This window comes from Typopeltis vanoorti, chromosome 8, assembly GCF_054136105.1.
Source record: "Typopeltis vanoorti isolate ZY-2024b chromosome 8, IOZ_Tvanoo_1.0, whole genome shotgun sequence".
Classification (NCBI taxonomy): domain Eukaryota; kingdom Metazoa; phylum Arthropoda; class Arachnida; order Uropygi; family Thelyphonidae; genus Typopeltis; species Typopeltis vanoorti.
In genome coordinates, this window is record NC_143556.1 from 118,274,419 (window position 1) to 118,293,542 (window position 19,124).

The 19,124-nt window shown below is 36.7% G+C and overlaps 1 protein-coding gene across 1 annotated transcript in view; it reads left to right on the forward strand.

Moving 5' to 3' along the window:
- LOC150104308 (PRKC apoptosis WT1 regulator protein-like) overlaps positions 1–18,706 on the forward strand; it is a 134,119-nt gene extending 115,413 nt beyond the window's left edge. Inside the window, exon 6 of the mRNA XM_090396454.1 lies at positions 18,113–18,706. Coding sequence (XP_090252580.1) covers positions 18,113–18,199 — 87 coding nt within the window. The 3' untranslated portion in view covers positions 18,200–18,706. The remainder of the gene's footprint in view (positions 1–18,112) is intronic.
- The last annotated feature ends 418 nt before the right edge of the window (positions 18,707–19,124 follow it).

A 19,124-nucleotide genomic window follows, 5' to 3' on the forward strand; every position in this document is an offset into this window, starting at 1 on the left:
TTATTTTGAGTGGTGGAGAAACATTTCTATCACTAAATGACATACTGGGTACCCTGGATGTCAGTAAAGCTGTGGGACTGGATGGTATTTTACCACGAGTTTTGAGAGAATGTGCTAATGAACTGACAGCTCCTTTGACCTGGCTTTTCAATGAAAGTCTGGCTATGGGAAAGGTGCCTAGGGAATGGAAGGAAGGTAAGATAGTGCCATTGCATAAGGGCAGTAGTAGACTGGAAGTGTCTAATTATAGGCTAGTTTGTGTGTCATCAGTAGTTGTTAAGATCTTGGAGAAATTAATTAGGGACCGTATACAGCATTGAGTAGATGAGGGTAATGTTATCTGTGAGAGTCAATATGAATTTGTGAGGGGGCACTCTTCTTTTAGTAATATGCTAGCCTTTTATAATAAAGTTACAAGAGCAGTAGATGAGGGGAAAGGCATATACTGCCATTTTTTTTTGGATTTAGTTGAAGGCATTTGACAGGGTGCCACATGATAAGCTGATATTTAAGTTGCAGCACATGGATTTGGATGTCAGGTTGGTCAACTGGATTCAGGATTGGCTGTCCAATAGGTATCAGAGAGTTGTGTATGGTGGAGCAGTTTCAAGGAGGCAGAGGGTTACAAGTGGGGTTTCACAGGGCTCAGTACTGGAACCTATATTGTTTAACCTTTATATCAATGACATTGTCAGTGGATTGCAGGGTGATATTCAGGATGATGTGGTGGGTTACAAGTGGGGTTCCACAGGGCTCAGTACTGGAACCTATATTGTTTAACCTTTATATCAATGACATTGTCAGTGGATTGCAGGGCGATATTCAGGATAATGGGAACAGTTATTAGTAATAGTGTAGATGTGGTAGTCATGCAAGAGGATTTGAATAAGCTAGACAGAGGGGCAAATGAATGGGGGTGTCGGTTTAATGCTGAAAATGTAAGGTCTTGAGGTTTGGGACGCTGCATACTCTACTAGAGGAGATATACTGGAGGAAGTAGGGGAGACAAGAGATCTGGGGGTTGATGATTGATAGAAACCTGAAATTCAAGGGACATATTGTGAAGGTAACACAGTGGATTGCTTCAATAATGAGAAGGACACTGACCTGCAGAGATAAAAGAGTTATCATTCCATTGTATTAGACCCTGATCAGACCACAAGACTATTGTTTTCAGATTTGGTCCCCAGTATTTGAAGAGGATAAATTAACTGTAGAAAGGGACAGAGGTGGACAACAAAGACAGTTTCAGGACTGTACAATGTTAGTTATGAGGACTGGCTGGGGGAATGTGGACTGCAGAGTTTGGTGGATAGAAGAAGGAGAGGTGATATGAGAGATGGTTAGAGGGTTGACACTGGGGAGTTCTTTCACTTGGTTGAACAGCAGGAAGGAGTGATGACAAGGGGCCATCCCTGGAAGTTACGAAAGAAAACTGTGTGTAAGAGGGTGAGGAGTGGTTTCTTTTCATGGAGGGTGGTTGAACCGTGTAATGCATTGCCTGATAGAGTGGTGAGAGCGAGAGCGGTCAATGAGTTTAAGGAGTGGTATGATAGACTTTGTGTTTCCTAGGAGGGACCTCCCACAACGAGTCTTGATAGACTTGTGTTTCCTAGGAAGGACCCCCCCCCCCCGCAAAGAGTCTTTTGACTCCTTGGAGGCCTAAATAATAATGATAACGATAAAGTGCCAAGAGGCTATTTTTCCAGCGACGTTGGTTCACTTAATCCCTGATATTCCAGGTCTACCTACTCACTGATGAGACCTCAATAAAGGTCGAAACCGGTCTGGGTAGTGACCTCTCCTCATAATGTTAAAGTAATACATCTCCTAGGAGCTGCGTTTTACATTATGAGAAAATATTAACGATAGTGATGGAGCTTACTCCACCTTTGATACGAGTTGCCATAGTGTTGTACTACTCAAGTGATCACTTACACTTGAACTCGCCGATAGTTCTTCGGCATGACACTCTTAGATTTCGATGGATTTTGATCTCCGAGTTTCGTACCCGGCTGTAAAATAATACGGGATTTATTATCCCCTTAACTTAATAATAATAATTAGCAAACATCCACACTAAAGCAAAGTGCTGTACACTCAACCAGCTAGGCTAGTTTTTTATATGTTTATTTAAAATCAGTAGTCTAGGATGAATATGACAAAATGAAATTGAGAAATGATGCACTAAACATGAACTAAACACAAATTTATATTTGAAGAAAGGATACTAATATTGTTCATTCATTTTATGGATAAGGATGCAAAATGGTGTTTAAATACATGCTGATTTAATTTTCATTTCTTCTATATAGTTCATGTATAATTTACCCTTTTATTATTATACAACATAATCTTATTATACAATAAAATCATAGGTTTTGTTGTATAATAGCTCAAGCTCACCACATCACCTTGATTAACTATCATGCTACCTAATTTCGCATCATCAGCAAACAACTGAATATTTCCTTTCAGGTTATTTCCTATATCATTTATGTACAAATTAATCAACAATGGTCCGAGCACTGAACCTAGCGGCACATCACTAGTCACCGGTTTTTGCCTCACTTCTGCCCCTCCATGCACCACATTTTCATATCTGTGCCACAGCCATCCTCTTATCCACTTACCAGTATCATATCCATCTCCATTATTCATTGTTCTGATTTGTGTAACAGAGTTCCATGTGGTATTCTGTCAAATGCCTTTGCAAAATCCAGCAGAATCATCTTGTATCCATTTCCTTTATCCAGCTCTGCTGTTTCTCTATTATGAAAAGTTAGTAAATTACTAAAGCATGATGTCCCCTTCACAAAGTCACGTTATAATTAGAAGAAACACACGTATAAACCACAGTGAAAATTATTTAATTGTAAATATTTCATCCTAAGTATCTTAGGACATCATCAGTACAGTATTTAAACAAAAATTAGGAATAACATACAGTTAGGGCGCATGATTACAATAGAATCTCATGAAAACGTGCATAACGTGCTAAAGTAGTACAAAAAAAAAAAAAAAACGTTAATTATTTAACACAGTTTTGTATGATAATTTCCCATACTTTAGGAATAGTAAGAACGTCGTTGCGGTTTAGGTTTGGTCTGTGTAGTAGGGCTTCAGAACTTTCTTTGTATAAACGTTCATGTTTAAATAAAGATCTATGTAAAAGTTTAGCCTTTTCCCAATGGATCCTATGGTTTGGATTTTCAATTCCGTGTTGAGAGAGGCCAGATTTCTGCAGTTTAAGAAGACGAATGTGGTCTTGATGTTCCGAGATGCGTTTCTGAACAGACCTACCTGTCTGTCCAAAGTAAGATAATTTGCATGAGCATGGAATCTCATAAACACCAGGTAACATCAAGGGTGAGAATTTGTCCATTTGAGAATTCTGCTCCTCTGAAGAATCTTTAAACCAGGAATTAGAAGTTATCAAAAATACAGCCATCCTAAATGGATATAATCCCAAAACAACTCAAAAAATCATCAGTCACTTCTGTATACATCAAACCAGACAGGAAGAAGTGCATAGGATTCCCATACCTTATGTTAAAGGCATCTCAGAACGTCTTTCTAAAATTATGAAGAAATACAATTTTGCACTACTTACAAACCTATCAACCAAATTTACAACTTATTACCTTCTTCTAAGGACAAATTCTCACCCTTGATGTTACCTGGTGTTTATGAGATTCTATGCTCATGCAAATTATCTTACTTTGGACAGACAGGTAGGTCTGTTCAGAAATGCATCTCAGAACATCAAGACCACATTCGTCTTCTTAAACTGCAGAAATCTGGCCTCTCTCATCACGGAATTGAAAATCCAAACCATAGGATCCATTGGGAAAAGGCTAAACTTTTACATAGATCTTTATTTAAACATGAACGTTTATACAAAGAAAGTTCTGAAGCCCTACTACACAGACCAAACCTAAACCGCAACGACGTTCTTACCATTCCTAAAGTATGGGAAATTATACGTTTTTTTTTCTTTGTACTACTTTAGCACGGTATGCACATTTTCATGAGATTCTATTGTAATCATGCACCCTAACTGTATGTTATTCCTAATTTTTGTTTAAATACTGTACTGATGATGTCCTAAGATACTTAGGATGAAATATTTACAATTAAATAATTTTCACTGTGGTTTATACATGTGTTTCTTCTAATTATGAACGCACCATAGGTTTCATTATTTAACAAAGTCACGTTGCTCCTCATACAGTATCATATTTATATCCATCCATTCTTGAATCATCTTTTTGACTCTTCTTCCAGTAATTTTACCTCCACACCTAAAATAGTGATTGGTCTGTAATTTGCTACTGCAGTCTTAGAACCTCTCTTATGCAAGGGTAATTATTTTGCCCTCTTTCCACTTCCTTGAAACTCTACCAGTGCTGAGACTTAAATTAAAGAGCCTAGTAAGAGGCATTGCCAGTTCCCTTTCTATATATATATATATATATATATATATATATATATGTAGAAAGTGTTTTACCTTGGGTATACTATATGTTAAAGATACCAAGCAATTTTATAACCTTCGTTTTAATTCTTTTTTCCCAAGTGAGCAAACAGACAAGTAAGTCAAGTTTGCACCTGAACATGGTTCAGGTCTGAGGTAACTCGTGGTAAAGGTGGAGTAAACTCTGATCACTTTCCTTAGTATTTCTATTAAAGGCAAAGACCCAGACTGGTTTCGACCTTTATTGAGGTCTCGTCAGTGGGAGCCAAATCCAAAAATGCCAAGGTTGAAGTAATGCAGAGCTTATAAATTTTACCTAAACAAGTTGCCACAAGGTGCTTTGACCTTATTAAATAAAAATCTCAGGATGAGAGAAAGATGTAGAAAGTTTTTTACCTTGGGTATACTGTATGTTATCTGGCTTCCACTGACGAGACCTCAATGAAGGTCGAAACCAGTCTGGGTAGTGGATATGGATGCATTAAAACCTATGCATTAAAGGCAAAGGCATAACATCACACATCTTTGGATGTGCTTTGCATTAGGGAAAATACTAAGGAAAGGGATCAGAGCTTACTCCACCTTTAGCATGAGTTGCCTCAGACCTGAACTACTGTGTTCAGGCACAGACTTGATTTACTTGTCTGTTTGCTTACTTGGGAAAAAAAAGGATTAAAACCAAGGTTATAAAATTGCTTGGTATATTTAACATATAGTATACCCAAAGATAAAAAACTTTCTACATCTTTCTCTCATCCTCAGATTTTTATTTAATAAGGTCAAAGTACCTTGTGGCAACTTGTTTAGTAAAATTTAATCTCTGCATTACTTCAACCTTGGCAATTTTGGGTTTGGCTCCCACTGACGAGACCTCAATAAAGATCAAAACCGGTCTGGGTAGTGGCCTTTAATGCATAGCATCATACATCTCCGCAAGGGGATGTGCGTTGCATTAGGAGAAATACTAAGGAAAGTGATCAGAGCTTACTCCACCTTTACCACGAGTTGCCTCAGACCTGAACTATGTTCAGGTGCAAACTTGACTGACTTGTCTTTTTCAAAAGCCTTTCTAGACTTCACAAGGTATTCAAATCCCCATTAGCAATTCACAAATACCTACATTGACTTTCCAATTCATATTGCTTGCCTGCATTCACCTCTCCACAACCATGTGTGTGTCACCCAACTTCCAGTATATCCTTCCATATGAGACTGCAAGCATCAAAGCTGATGTGCTAATCCAGCAAAAGCATACTGCCACTGCTAACCAAGCTGCACAAATTCAAGCTTATTGACTTGGACCTCAGAACTTCTGGAACTCGCATACCTTACCTGCTCTGTAAATACCCTGTAAAAGTCATGATCAGATTTTCCCTTTACACTGCATCTATTACCTGCAGTTAATCACGCAACCTAGAAGACTACTGACATGTACTCCACACAGAATATGCAACTATCTCTTCATTGCTACAGAGACCTTTGTTTGCAGTTTCCACCTAAATCACACAAGAAATATTCATCCTTCACCCAGTCCAAGGAAAACCACATGTGGAGCCTCCAAAGAAAACTATATAGCAGATTACTCTTAGAATACCACTACCACAGAGAATGAGGAATGGATTTGCAGAAGAATGTATCCCAACTGGCAGCCTTTACCACATCAAAGAAGATGATGTGAATATTCTCTTGTAGCATGTCCACTCCAAACAGTTATCACCAGAAGCACTGGATTTTCCTCCCCCCTCTCTGAATGCAACAGAATAACTTCCATTGTTCTTATTGTTAACTCTATCTAACTTTCTTGCATAGACAAGAAGCCACCTGGACTACAGTGGTCTCCCTGCATCAAGAAAGAGCGAGCCTTCCTTTCTTCTTTCTTTATTTTTTTTTTTTATAATTTAAAACGGTGTTTTCCTTTCTATGTTTATTTTATAAAATATAAATAGTTTATTTTCTGTTAATATACATGTTTTACTGTTTAATTATAATTTAAAAAAATATGTCTCTTTCTCTCTCTCTCTCTCTCTCTCTCTCTCTCTCTCTCTCTCTCTCTCTCTCTATATATATATATATATATATATATATATATATATATATATAGAGAGAGAGAGAGAGAGAGAGAGAGAGAGAGAGAGAGATATTTTTTTTTTCTTCAAAAATTATAGACCAGAGTTTTATTTCCAGATAATACTAGAGTCCTGTTACTAATCTGGAGTAAAGGGGGGGGGGATTTAAAGGTGTTCTAGTCTAGCAGTTCACGTTTTAGGCGTTATTGGCGTATAATCCTTGTGGAAGTTAATTATTTTGAGAGAAAAAGAACCTGGATCTTGAAACCAATTAGAATTGGATCAGTGCAGAGGAGCATTTTTACTTCTAAACAGGATGAGGATGATTGTGGAGGTTGTTAGCTAATATAATTTGAAGATAATTGGCTAGGATATAGTACCGAAAGTTGGTGTGTGTGTGTGGGAGGGGAAGATATGATGGATATACAGGTTGATGGGATGGACCAAATATGTCGATATTTCATTTTGCCATTCCTATTGCTGAATGCAATAGGAATGGCAAATATTTTCCTTGAATTGTCTTTTTTATATCCTCCTGATGGAGGGTTTAGTTATCCTTTTATTTGATTTTCTGATGTTTCTATTATTATATAGTCAGAAAGGTCTCACTTGTCAGACCATAGGGATCTGATGTATTAGTAATGTTTGTCTTTTCTGGTATGCAGGGAGTGATCAGTTTTTCCATTGTGTGGCATGTTTGCAGGTATGCACTAATGCTGTGTATTCAAGGGTTTGTTATTGGCAGGATTGTATCTTTTGAGTAGCCAAAGATGTTTTTTTTTTTAAAAAATTTAATAAGTGATGTCGATGTCACATATTTAAGAATCCTGCCAGTTTTGTCTAAGATGCTTTTGTTAATGCAATAACTTCTGTCTTCCTGAAGTCAGAGTTGTTCTTGCTGGTATTTGTATTTGTGATATTATCAATAAGTGTTTTTATGATAGGCAAAAAAGCAGGAAACTTGTAGCCTGCCCAAATGGCAGCCGTGTCTTTTGGTCTCTTGTCAAAGCAAATCGTCATAACTTTTGCCCTACACCATTCCCACCCCTATCATACCCAGATGGCTCTATTGCATCATCATTCATAGAAAAAGCTAATCTCCTGGCTTTGTTTCCAATGCATGTATAACTTATAATGGCAAATGCCCTCCAGTCATTCCAACTGAGAACATACAATGTCCCCTGTATCTTTTTGCCAGAAAAAGATCATAAACTTGTTGTCTAAATTAGACACAAAAGTTTCTTTTGTGTCTAATTTAGACAACAAAAGCTTGGCCCTGATGGCATTCCTCCAATTGTCCTGAAGATCTGTGCACCAGAACTGACTTCTATCCTATGCCACCTGGAGTAAGAAAATTCATACTCTCTTACTCCACTGGTGTATATATATCCCAAATCCTAGAAATTGGCCTATATTCAACCCATTCCTAAGAAGGGTGACAAATCACTGCCTTCTAACTACCGCTCTATTTTACTCACCTCAGTCCTATCTAAAGTGATGGAAAAAACCATCAATTCTCAACTCCTGCACTACCCAGCTGTTAAGCAACCACCAGTGCAGATTTCATCGCTGCCAATCAACTGGAGAACTATTCTCATATAACACCCATCTCTGGACAAATGCCATGGAGAAATTTGGTGAATCTCAAGTGGTTGCACTTGATATCTCCAAAACGTTTGACCAAGTCTGGCACAAAGGCTTATTAAGCAAACTCCTATTATTTGGACTGTCTCAGGACTTCTGCAGGTGGATTGCCAGGTTTCTGTCTGGATGTACACTATGTATGATGGTAGATGGTTCCCTATCTTCTCACCATCCAACTAATGCTGGGGTCCCACAAGGTTCTGTTCTCTCTCACCAACCCTCTTCCTTTTGTATATCAATGACTTACTTCAGTTGGCCTTCAACCCAATACACAGTTTTGCAGATGACAGCACATTGCAATCCTCCCTTCATTTGACAAACCTTACTCTACACCACCATTTCAAACTTTTCTTATGACGGACCACTTCACAAATCCTGAAATTTTAACGGAACACCTTGGTTAGAGTTGAGTATCATTGGTCTCATATCAATGAATAGCTAAGCGCACATTATCGCCGAAGCAGGCTGTATCGAATTGCAAAAATGCGACAGCGCACACTACAGGTGTGCCGGGCCTCAGCGCATCTCATTGACCTTGCTTGTGACAGCAAGTTTCTAGGAAACGTGCTATCACAAGCAAGGTCAATGCGAACTTGTCGCATTTAAAACCATTCCAGACTCATTAATTTTGATAATTTTTCATGGAACACTTATTCACTTTCCGCAGAACACAGTTTGGGAAACCCTGCTCTACACAACTCACTTCAACCTACAGAACATCAACCACCACTGCCCTCAATTCTGACCTCCAAGCCATCCTCAATTGGGACTCAGATAACGTTGTCAACTTCAATACTAGTAAAATTCAGTTCTGTCTTATCTCATCTTCCTTTTACCCTCTTTTACCTTGCGGTGTTGAGGGTTTTATTAATCATTGGACCTCAAACTGTTCACAGAATAAGGCGGTCAGCCCTACGCCCCGGTGTATCCTATGTCCATAGTGTTGAGTTCTCAAGGCCGGTTTGTCTGTTTTGTGGGATGAAAAAACCCCAGGATAAACTGGGGGGAAAACCCTACTGTCTACGCCCAAGACTGGCTAACTTGGCTATGGCTGAGGAAGATCTTTCAGCTCCTCACATCACTGGGAATCGAACCTAGGACACTCCTTCCCCAGCCATATGGTTGCGAAGCGCACAGCCACTAAGCTAACCATGCAGACGTTCTGTCTTATTTCTCACAAAAAAAGAACCATTTTCTCCCCAATGTTATTTTTGATAACACTCAAATTTCCAGACAAGATGAGATTTCTTTTCTTGGAACTACCCTGACATCAGGCCTCTCCTGGAATAAACACATCACAACTATTGCATCCTTAGCTTCCAAAAATCTAGGATTTCTCTTTTGCTCAAGACATTACTTCACCTCTAAAAGCTGTTAATGTTATACAAATCCATCCAGCTATCGAATACTGCTCTCACATTTGGAGTGGGGCTCTGAAAAGCTCCCTGAAAATGCTTGACTCAATATAGAGGAGAGCAATTAGATCGATAAATGACCCATCTCTTACCAACTCACTCTCCTCACTTTCACATAGACATTTGGGCTTTTCAATTTGTGTATTCTATAAATATTTCCATGGCAAATATTCATTTGAAATAACATCAATAATTCCCCTACTCATTAACAAACCCACTGGAACATGTACAGCTGCCCCCTAACATCCTTTCACAGTACACCTTGAAACCCACAGAACAAGTTTCTTTTCCTCCTCCTTCATTCCTACTACTGCTGTACTGTGGAACAGTCTTCTCTCTGATGTATTTCCCAAGGAATACAATATACAGACTTTTAAAACAAATGTAAACAAGTTTCTCCTTTCCCAATCCACTACCCATGAATGGTACTAACGTACTATAGATTGATCAACCAATCTCTCGTGTATGGGCCCAACATAAAAAAAAGTTGACAAAAAATTATATTCTTGTTGCATATGCAAACAAAAGTTGCATATGTGAAATAACTTCTTGAGTAATTGATGACTTGGCCTCAGTATGGAAGTATGACTTCTACCTTTGATTTAGCTCTCAATGGGTATAGGTCCCACTGATGAGACTTTGCTAAATGATGAAGCTGGTCTAGATGGTGGCATGGTAATTTTATATACTTCTGAAAAGAATTTGTGGAGTCATGATTATGTAGGCATCACATGGAGTCATTCACCTCCATATACAAGTAACGTTAATTCTAAAGTTACTTCATGGTGAAACCTTTGTTTACTCCCATTTGGTTAAAGGATGAAAACAAAAATTTAATTTCTTGTCAAGTATAATTTACTTTCTAACCAAGTGAAAAATTAAAAAAAAAAATAAAAAAATATAAAGAAATAAAAGCCTTGCTACATCTGTTGGTTGTGCCTGCTCACTCGAGCAAATGAATTTGGAACTTTTAGTTAGAATGTTTAACTCTGCTGACTGGGATGGTGGTGTTAATAATGTGGATGTACTGTGTTGTGTTTGGAGATTTTTAGTATAGAAAAAAATAATGTATTCTTTTGGAAGATGCATGTGTCTAAGAAGGAAAGTAAGTTATCCTTCTTCAAATTGGTAATGAATTAAATGTGTTTACTCTGCTTGTTGAGTTAAGAAAGGTTTGGAAAGTTATTCTTGATTTTTAAATGAGAAAGATCTATCATTTTTTTAGTATGGCTGCTAAATTCTTTGCTTACCTTTTTTCAGCCCCATCCTTGATGGGAGGTCACAAAACATATGCTACAAGTGTCATATGACAAAAAAGTAGGAGTAAGTAATTAGGTGAAGGAAAGAATCTGTTGATCTGTTTCTTCCTGAACAGTTGGAGGTCATATCCTTGAGGAAAACAGCATGAGGAAGGATGTTCCAAAGAACAGGTAGATGAAATGAAAGAAGAAGATGAGAAATTGATTTGATAAGTTTGAATCTGAACTGCATGTGAATGTTGACCTGCAACTTCTTGTGTTATTATATGTTAGCAGGAAAGGTGATAACACTGTCCCACCAAACACCATATGTGAGTCCTCATGCCTTGTCTAACTACATTCTTACACAATTTCCAGGGGTGATCTCTGGTTCTCTCTCTCTCTCTCTTTGTGTCATATATTGCAAAATTTTAGTATTAAAAAAACTACAAGGACTAGTAAATTATATATTCTATATAATTTATTTAAACCTAGATTTATATAAAAAAAATGTAACATGACATTTTGACATGTTTTACCATCCATTGACTGATAGCAGTGTCAGGAACTTTCTCTGTAGAACTTCTTCCATTCACTTCATTCCATTTGAAAAATACCATAAGATATGTTTCCATGCTCATGCAGCAAAACTGGTCCTTCAGATTGGAAGTTTTGAAATCTAAGAAGGAACACCTAAGTGATGTGGAATATGAAAGGAAAGGAAAAAAAAAAGCAGTTTTACTAAACATGTCTTCTCTGAATGACATATTGGATTTACCATTTGCATCAATGCCTTACCAAGAAGACAACTTTTTCATAAGGAATCTTCTAAAGTAATTTATAAAATATTTGAAGACATTTATTATGCCAGTAACCACCTATAGGCATTATATAACAATGTACATCTGTGCTGAATGTATCAGATGACATGTGATTAACCACTGTTTAGCAATATAGTGTCTGTCAGATGTTTTGGATCTTGTGATATGTACTCTAATGTTTTTTCTCATGATGCTGAAATATTATGTTAAATTCTTAGAAATAAAGCTACAAGTTTATCCTACATTGTTTATTTATGTCACTATACTTGTAATGCATTTCTGGATGCACTCTCATACCCACGAAACCAAGGCAACTTGATCTGTGCACAGTAGTCCAAGTGTCACTGTATCGGCAACAAATTTGTGATGAGCAAAGATTTTTTTGCCTTATAAGACGTTCTTTTTTGTACCTAAAATTTATCCGAAAATTGGGGCGCGTCCTATATGCTGAATGCATCTTATAAACCAGAGCATCTTATGGTGTGTCTTATACAAAGCTGTGTTTTTTATGTATGCACATTTACGGTGTGGCATCGCTTATTGGTAATGCATGATCAGTTTGAATAGTTGCATAGGCATTAATATTCAAACTAGTAATCCATACATCGTTATATGTAATTTTTTTTATAACCCATGGATTTTCTATGAAGCACAGACATAGCTATACAATTGTGTTTAAGTATTTGAGTAATTGAATATGCAAATGATATGTGATTGAGTATGTAAAAAAAAGAGTCAATAGAGCAGCAGAGCACACAGGAAACAGAACACAGAAATGTGTTCTGTTTTCTGTGTTCTCATCTATACTGTTAAAATTAATCAACATGTATGATGAACACATAAACCTTTCTACATGTTTGATGTTTTTTACTTATTCTTTTGGTTACTTATTCAAGAGCTGATGTTTTCAGTTTTTCCATTTTGTCAAATGGCTCAGACACTTTAGACTCTGTCTTCCTTTAACAGCCAGCTTCTCCAGAATCGAGTTCACTTTAGAAAAAGAAAAAATAGTAGCCTGTCTTTTCTAGACACTTTAATCACACATCTTTCCACAGTGGTACTCTTTCTTTCTTTCTCAGTTTACAGAAAGCCTACACAAGCACGCATACTTTTCCATTCATATCCTTTGTTCCATCCAGGCTTTACTCCTACAGCTGAACTATCTCTTATTCACCAAACCTGTCTGTCCAGTGGCCACAGTGCCAGAAAGATTTATCAGAAGTTCTTGATAATCTCTCAACATGGATTATAGAAATGCTGTTACTGTTCCCTGTATTTGGGGTACCTCTGAAAAAATAGTTAGAACTTTAAAAAAATATAATATCTGTGCTGCTTTTAAACAGATAAGGGCAATGAACTTCATACAGGAAAACCCCGTATGAAGTTCATTGCCCTTATCTGCCCTCCCTTATCCATGCTTTGAATACCTTGCACAGAATTAAGTGGAAAAAAATTATCCACTATGCACCACAGCAAATACAAACGTGAAAGACTGCTTTTGGCATCAGCAGCAAATTAAAAAAAAAAAACTTAATGTAAATAATTGTGGCTATATTAAGCTTCACAAGATTTGACAAACATTAATTCTTAGATCTCCTGCTCAATAGATCTGGTGACTATATCTGAGCACACTAATTCAGATATGGTCTGATCAGGACTTTATACAGTGGAATCACCACTTTTTGATTTCTGCTTATCACTGTCCTTCTCAATGTTGTAATGATCCTCCGGATAAATTTCACCACCTTTGTGAAATGTCCCCCAAACTTCAAATCCTGTCAATCATCACCCCAAGATCTTTTGCCTCCTTCACTTCCTCTAATGTAGTTCCACCAGTATAGTAAGCAGCCTCCCATCTCTCTAGTTTATTCAGATCCTTCCGAAGGGCCATCACATTAGCACTACTACCACTGTTAACCCTTCCCAACTTCACATCATCTGAAAATAACTGAATATCTCCCTGCAACTGATATTGTAACAGACATAAAGGTTAAACATAGAGGTCTCATTATGGAGTCCTGTGTTATCCCACTTATGATTTTCTGCTTCCGTGACACCCTCTCCCTCATACAAAGCTCGTATCTTTCATACAGCCAGTTTTACTTTCCATTCCAGTTCACTAACCTAATATCTAAATGCATAACATAAATATTAGCTTATCAATCATGTCACAGCCTGTCAAATGCCTTTGTGAAATCTAAAAAATTGTCATTATACTTCTTTCCATCACCAACAGTTCATCACTTTATTATAAAAGGCAAGCAAATTACTGAAACAAGAGTACCTCATAACAAATTTATGTACAATCATAGATCATAACAAATTTATGTACAATCATAGATCATAACTAATTTATGTACAATCATAGATCATGTACAATACTGGGTTGAGGGAAATGTTACCCGTAAGGGTAACATTTCCCTCATCTACCCAGTATTGTACATGATCTCTCAGTAATTTCTCCAAAATCTTAAGAACCACAAAAGAAATAAAAGCCTATAGTTTAACACCTCCATTTTACTCCCCACCTCTATGCAGTGACACTGTCTTATCCTTCTTCCACTTCTTGGGCACTTTTCCCATAGCCAAATTTTTGTTGTAAAGCTATCAATTCCTTAGTACATTCTTTTAAAATGTAGTGAAATCCTATCCAGTCCCAGTGCCTTATTGACACCCAGAGTCAGGGCCACTGAGAGGGGGTGACATCTGAGACTTTTGTCATGGGCCCAACGTGTCACATAACTGTGTTTATAATGCATGGTTTTAATTCTCGTAATAATACAACAATGATAAAGGCATATCGAGAATGATACTGTGTTTTGTTTTAGACAGACGGCAATGCTCTTTAGCTCACCATGATTGTCTGGAAGACACCACTGATTCTCTCGGTGTGGATCACTGTAGTTATAGTGGGTGATGATGTCAATAGGCATTCGTGAAAGGTTGTTGCAGTCGGCTGCGCTAGCTAGTAATTGCATTCACAGTAATATTCCCTGCCAGAACGCTTCGTTCTTGTTAGTATTTTGATAGACGAAGGTTTTGTGATTGTTTGTAAAGTGTGCAACTGTATAGTGTAGGCCGTGTGCTAAAAAATAAAAGTAAGTATTCTTATTAATTTGATTTTTTAATTACTAAAATTATATTTTTAATAATAAAAATTTAACCAACAGAAATGCATCATCATAAATCTGGAAATCAAAAACAAAAGGAGAAAAGGGATCATGAGAAGGCAAAAGATTTAAAAAACAAGCATTTACTACTGAAATATTTGAAGACGGAAGAACACCAAGATATTGAAAAAGTAATGCACTTTTTTAAGTGAGGCCTGGACCACAGACTTGTTACGGGTCCAAAAATTTCTCTCGGTGGCCCTGTCCAGAGTACTTAGTATTTGAAACACATTTCCCTCAGGCATTTCTAAGCCTTGAACTTTTGCCATTCCTCTAATAATAAAACTAAATTTTACTGTTTGAAATACTCCAATAAAGTGATCATTAAACAACTCCACTATCTTATTTGCATTGGTCACTCAATATCCATTTTTATCTGAAAATGTCATTCTGTCATAATCATTTCTCCTCCTACTGATCCCATAACAAAAGTCATTATTTTACTTGATTCATGAGGCTAATCTCTTCTTATACTCCAGCTTTGTCTTTCTTACTATGCTAGTTTGGGTTTGCATGACCTTTTGCTATCCTTGCTACAATAAACTCCTAATCAACTAACCAATCAACTATGCTAGTCACTTTCCTGCCTTGAGTTACATTCTTCATCCAAATGCTCTCCACCCATCTCTCTCTATACTTTTTGATAACTTCTTTTTCATCTGCAGTTCCTATTTTATTTCATTAGTCATCCACTTTCCACCTTCTGTATACATTTTTCACTTGAGGTATACATCTTGCCATTGTTGCTAAGAGATATTTCTTCACTAGTTTTCATGCAGTGGTGATATCTCACACTTATAAAGCTTCCAACTATAGAAATCAGCTTGTTGCAGGCAAGCTGATTTCTCAATTTGTTATCATCACCTTCCTTATAATTCCACTTAATTGCCTTTCTCCTCGATACCTCTGCATGTCTATTTATCCTTCAAGTCAGTACTGCATGATCACTCTTGTACTGGAAGCGATGATGACATCTGGGTTACAGTCAGATCCTCTAATGCTAGGAACAAATCCAATATTATTGAATCTCGCCTTCCTTCTGCTACACGTTGTCTGACATTCATACCTTGAGAATTCCAGAAATTTCATCCCCTTAATGCTGTATGCTATTTTCTCTTCCCAATTTATACAACTATATAAATTAAATCCCTTCTAATGATCACTCATTTTGTATTGCCATACTTAACTGCCTAAACATCTCCATCACTTCTCTGTGTTACCTGGCCTATAGCAACATCCACTACATATCCTGCCCACCTCACACACCATACACTCCCTAAACCTTTAGTACAATTTTCCTCTAAATTCTCCACTCTGAGCAGACACAATTTATTACTTATCATAAGTAATAATCCACCGCTCTGTTAACTTTACCTATCTTGCTGAAATGTGTATCTTGCCTCTACTTGTATTCCTGTTCAGGCATCTCTGCCACTGTCCTCACTGGCAATTCTAGTTTCTCTGTCCAGATGCCTGCATCCTGTTCAAATTTAGCCTATCTCTTGCATACAGGTCTCTTCTGTCATGAAATATACTCCAGGCCTCCGCATAATCCATGATTCTCTTTTGACACATTTTTGCTATCATGTCATTCATTAGTGCTGCCCTTCATAATTCTGCATTATCATATCTGGGTAATATATCACCATCTTCTCTTCCATACTCTTCTGCTGCACTACCTCTGACATTAACTTCAGGTTTGTCACCAATTGATTCACTCCACATCTGAAGTCATTCTTACCCACAACATGTGGATTCTCCTCCACATGTTCACCTTACTTAATTGCCAGTCTCTCTCTCTCACTCTGTCCTTTCCAGCAATCACACCTCTAGCATTCTAATTTGCTTATCATGAATCACTGTACATTACACCTCTCGTTGATCCATTTAGAGCAAATTGGAATGCTAGAGGTGTTCTCACCTGCATCTATCACTCTCTTCCTCCTTATTCTCTCACTTACCTGCCTTCCTCCCATCTCCCAGTGCCTTGCTCCTGCACTCTCACGACTTCCTGGTTTTCCCATTCTTTCTCATTCTATCATTCCTATAAATCTCTCTCACTCTTCCCCTTGTTTGTCTCATATCAGTTAACTTTTGAAGTGTTCTAATCTCTTCCATCACAACTCTCAACTCATTTTCCATACTTTCTGCTTCTCTCTCTCTCCAAACATCCTACCCTCACTTGACATTCATTTACCTAATCAACACCATCTTTCAGACCTAGACCTACACTTTCTAATGTTATTATCCATCTCCTTGTTACACTCTTCCCTCTCCCATCTTTGATCATGCTGTTTCTCTCTCTCTGCTGGTACTCGCTTGTTTCTGATGCACTGCTACAGCCACTACTCAAATAAAATACTAATATTGACACCACCCAGCCTTTCCTATTATCTACATTTTAAGCAGACATGTAGTTTCCCCCCCCCCCAACTCTCACTTGCCTCATCTTCAGCTGCTACAATGCAAACATATTGCAACTATTGCATGCTACAAAATCTTGCAGGATTCTTGTGCAAAATGTAGTCTTTAAATAGTGCCAGTCTGAGTGATAACATAACAGCAAACCGACTTATGGTGGTGGTCATTATTGAAACACGCAAGCACGGTGAACACAGACGAGATTAGTTTTTCTCACGCATTTCTGAATTCTAATAATGTCCAGTTCCTTCCCTTAATTTCCCTAATTTTTCTTAAATTCATATCGCTTGCCTTATATTCTTTTTTCAATTTTTTTTTTTTTTTCCTAACCACCTAACTAGATCCATAAACTAAATTTGGTTTGGATACTGTCTCTCTTTTTAAGTTATTAAACTATAGTAGTGAGTGGACCAAGGATTTTTTTTTAGATTTTATTATTATTGTTTTTTATTTTCTACATCATCTGAAAATTTCACTCTAGAGACCTAACAAGTAATGGTTTTTCAAGCCATTTCAAATTCTGTATGGCAAGTAAGAATGGACAGGCTATGCTCTTTATATTCCTTCACACAGAATTTAAGTGGATGATGCCTACTTTGCTACATAGCACTACAAGGTTGAGAGACTATTTTTACAATTTAGATTGTGTCCAACAACAGCTGTAATTTGTGCTCTGATGGTTATAAAAACAACAAAATGTTAGAAGTTCAGTAAATTCTTCTGATGTTAATTATACCATGAAGCATTGTTATGAATCTTAAACAAGCTGTTGGTATTCTGCTGTTTAATTTTTTTGTAATTTTTTTAAAGTAAAATAGTAGCTTTTTTTTTTAATATAATTCTTATTTTTTTAATCTTAGGACCTGACAGTAACAGGAGCAGAAAATAAAAAACTACATGAGGAAAACAAAGCCCTTCTGCATGCCCTGGGAGAACTAAGGAATTGATTATCACCTGAAAAGAATGGTAATATGCCTGTTGCTGTTTCATCTTCCTCCTTTGACAGCTTCAGACTTGAAATATTTTTGATATGTTTCTCATAAATGTATATGTTAACATGGAGCATTTACAAAATGTGAGACTAAAATGACTTTAAATTATGAGCATGTATATGATTGAAATATACTCAGTTTGGTAATGACAAATTTGCTATGGTTAAGAAGAGATAGTTGATTTATTTATTTATTTTTATTTTTTAAATATGAGAGAATGCAACCATGTGTGATAAAGTGTTTGATCTCTGAATACATTCCTTTGCTAATTCCAACAGATACTACATGCATATTTTGAAATTTCTTTGAATGTTTTATGGTTATGAAGTCAATATATATATGTTTATATGTATGAAAACTTAAAATATTATAAACATTTCTGCTGATATTGTTATTATTATTAAATGAATTTATACTTGTAACAGGAAGGAAATTTAACATGTGCATAAAAAAAATGCTTTTTTTTTTGTTAATACATTTGGCTCTTACTATAGCAAACTGTTATAATAAATTCAGTCACCACAATAGTCATCATGAAATTTGCTTTATCATACTGCATAACTAAACCCTTCCCTTTTGTCCCTAAGAGTTTTCTGTAGTGAGAGTAAGGTACTTACATTTGATTGCTCAGTTGAATATATTTTGCTTTCTATCTTTTTTAACAGTAGAAGAGCTCCACCTACTTCCATTCAGATTAAAAGACATTAGAGATTTTTTTTTATTATTTAATTGCTGTTCTGCAAGTGCAGAAAAAGTTGCAAGTTGCAGTAACTCAGATAAAATCAAAAGTATCATTATTTATATTCAAAAGGAAATTTTTAGGCTTCTTTGGACCTTTCAATAATATCTTTCACAATTTTTTGAAACTGATTCTTGTATT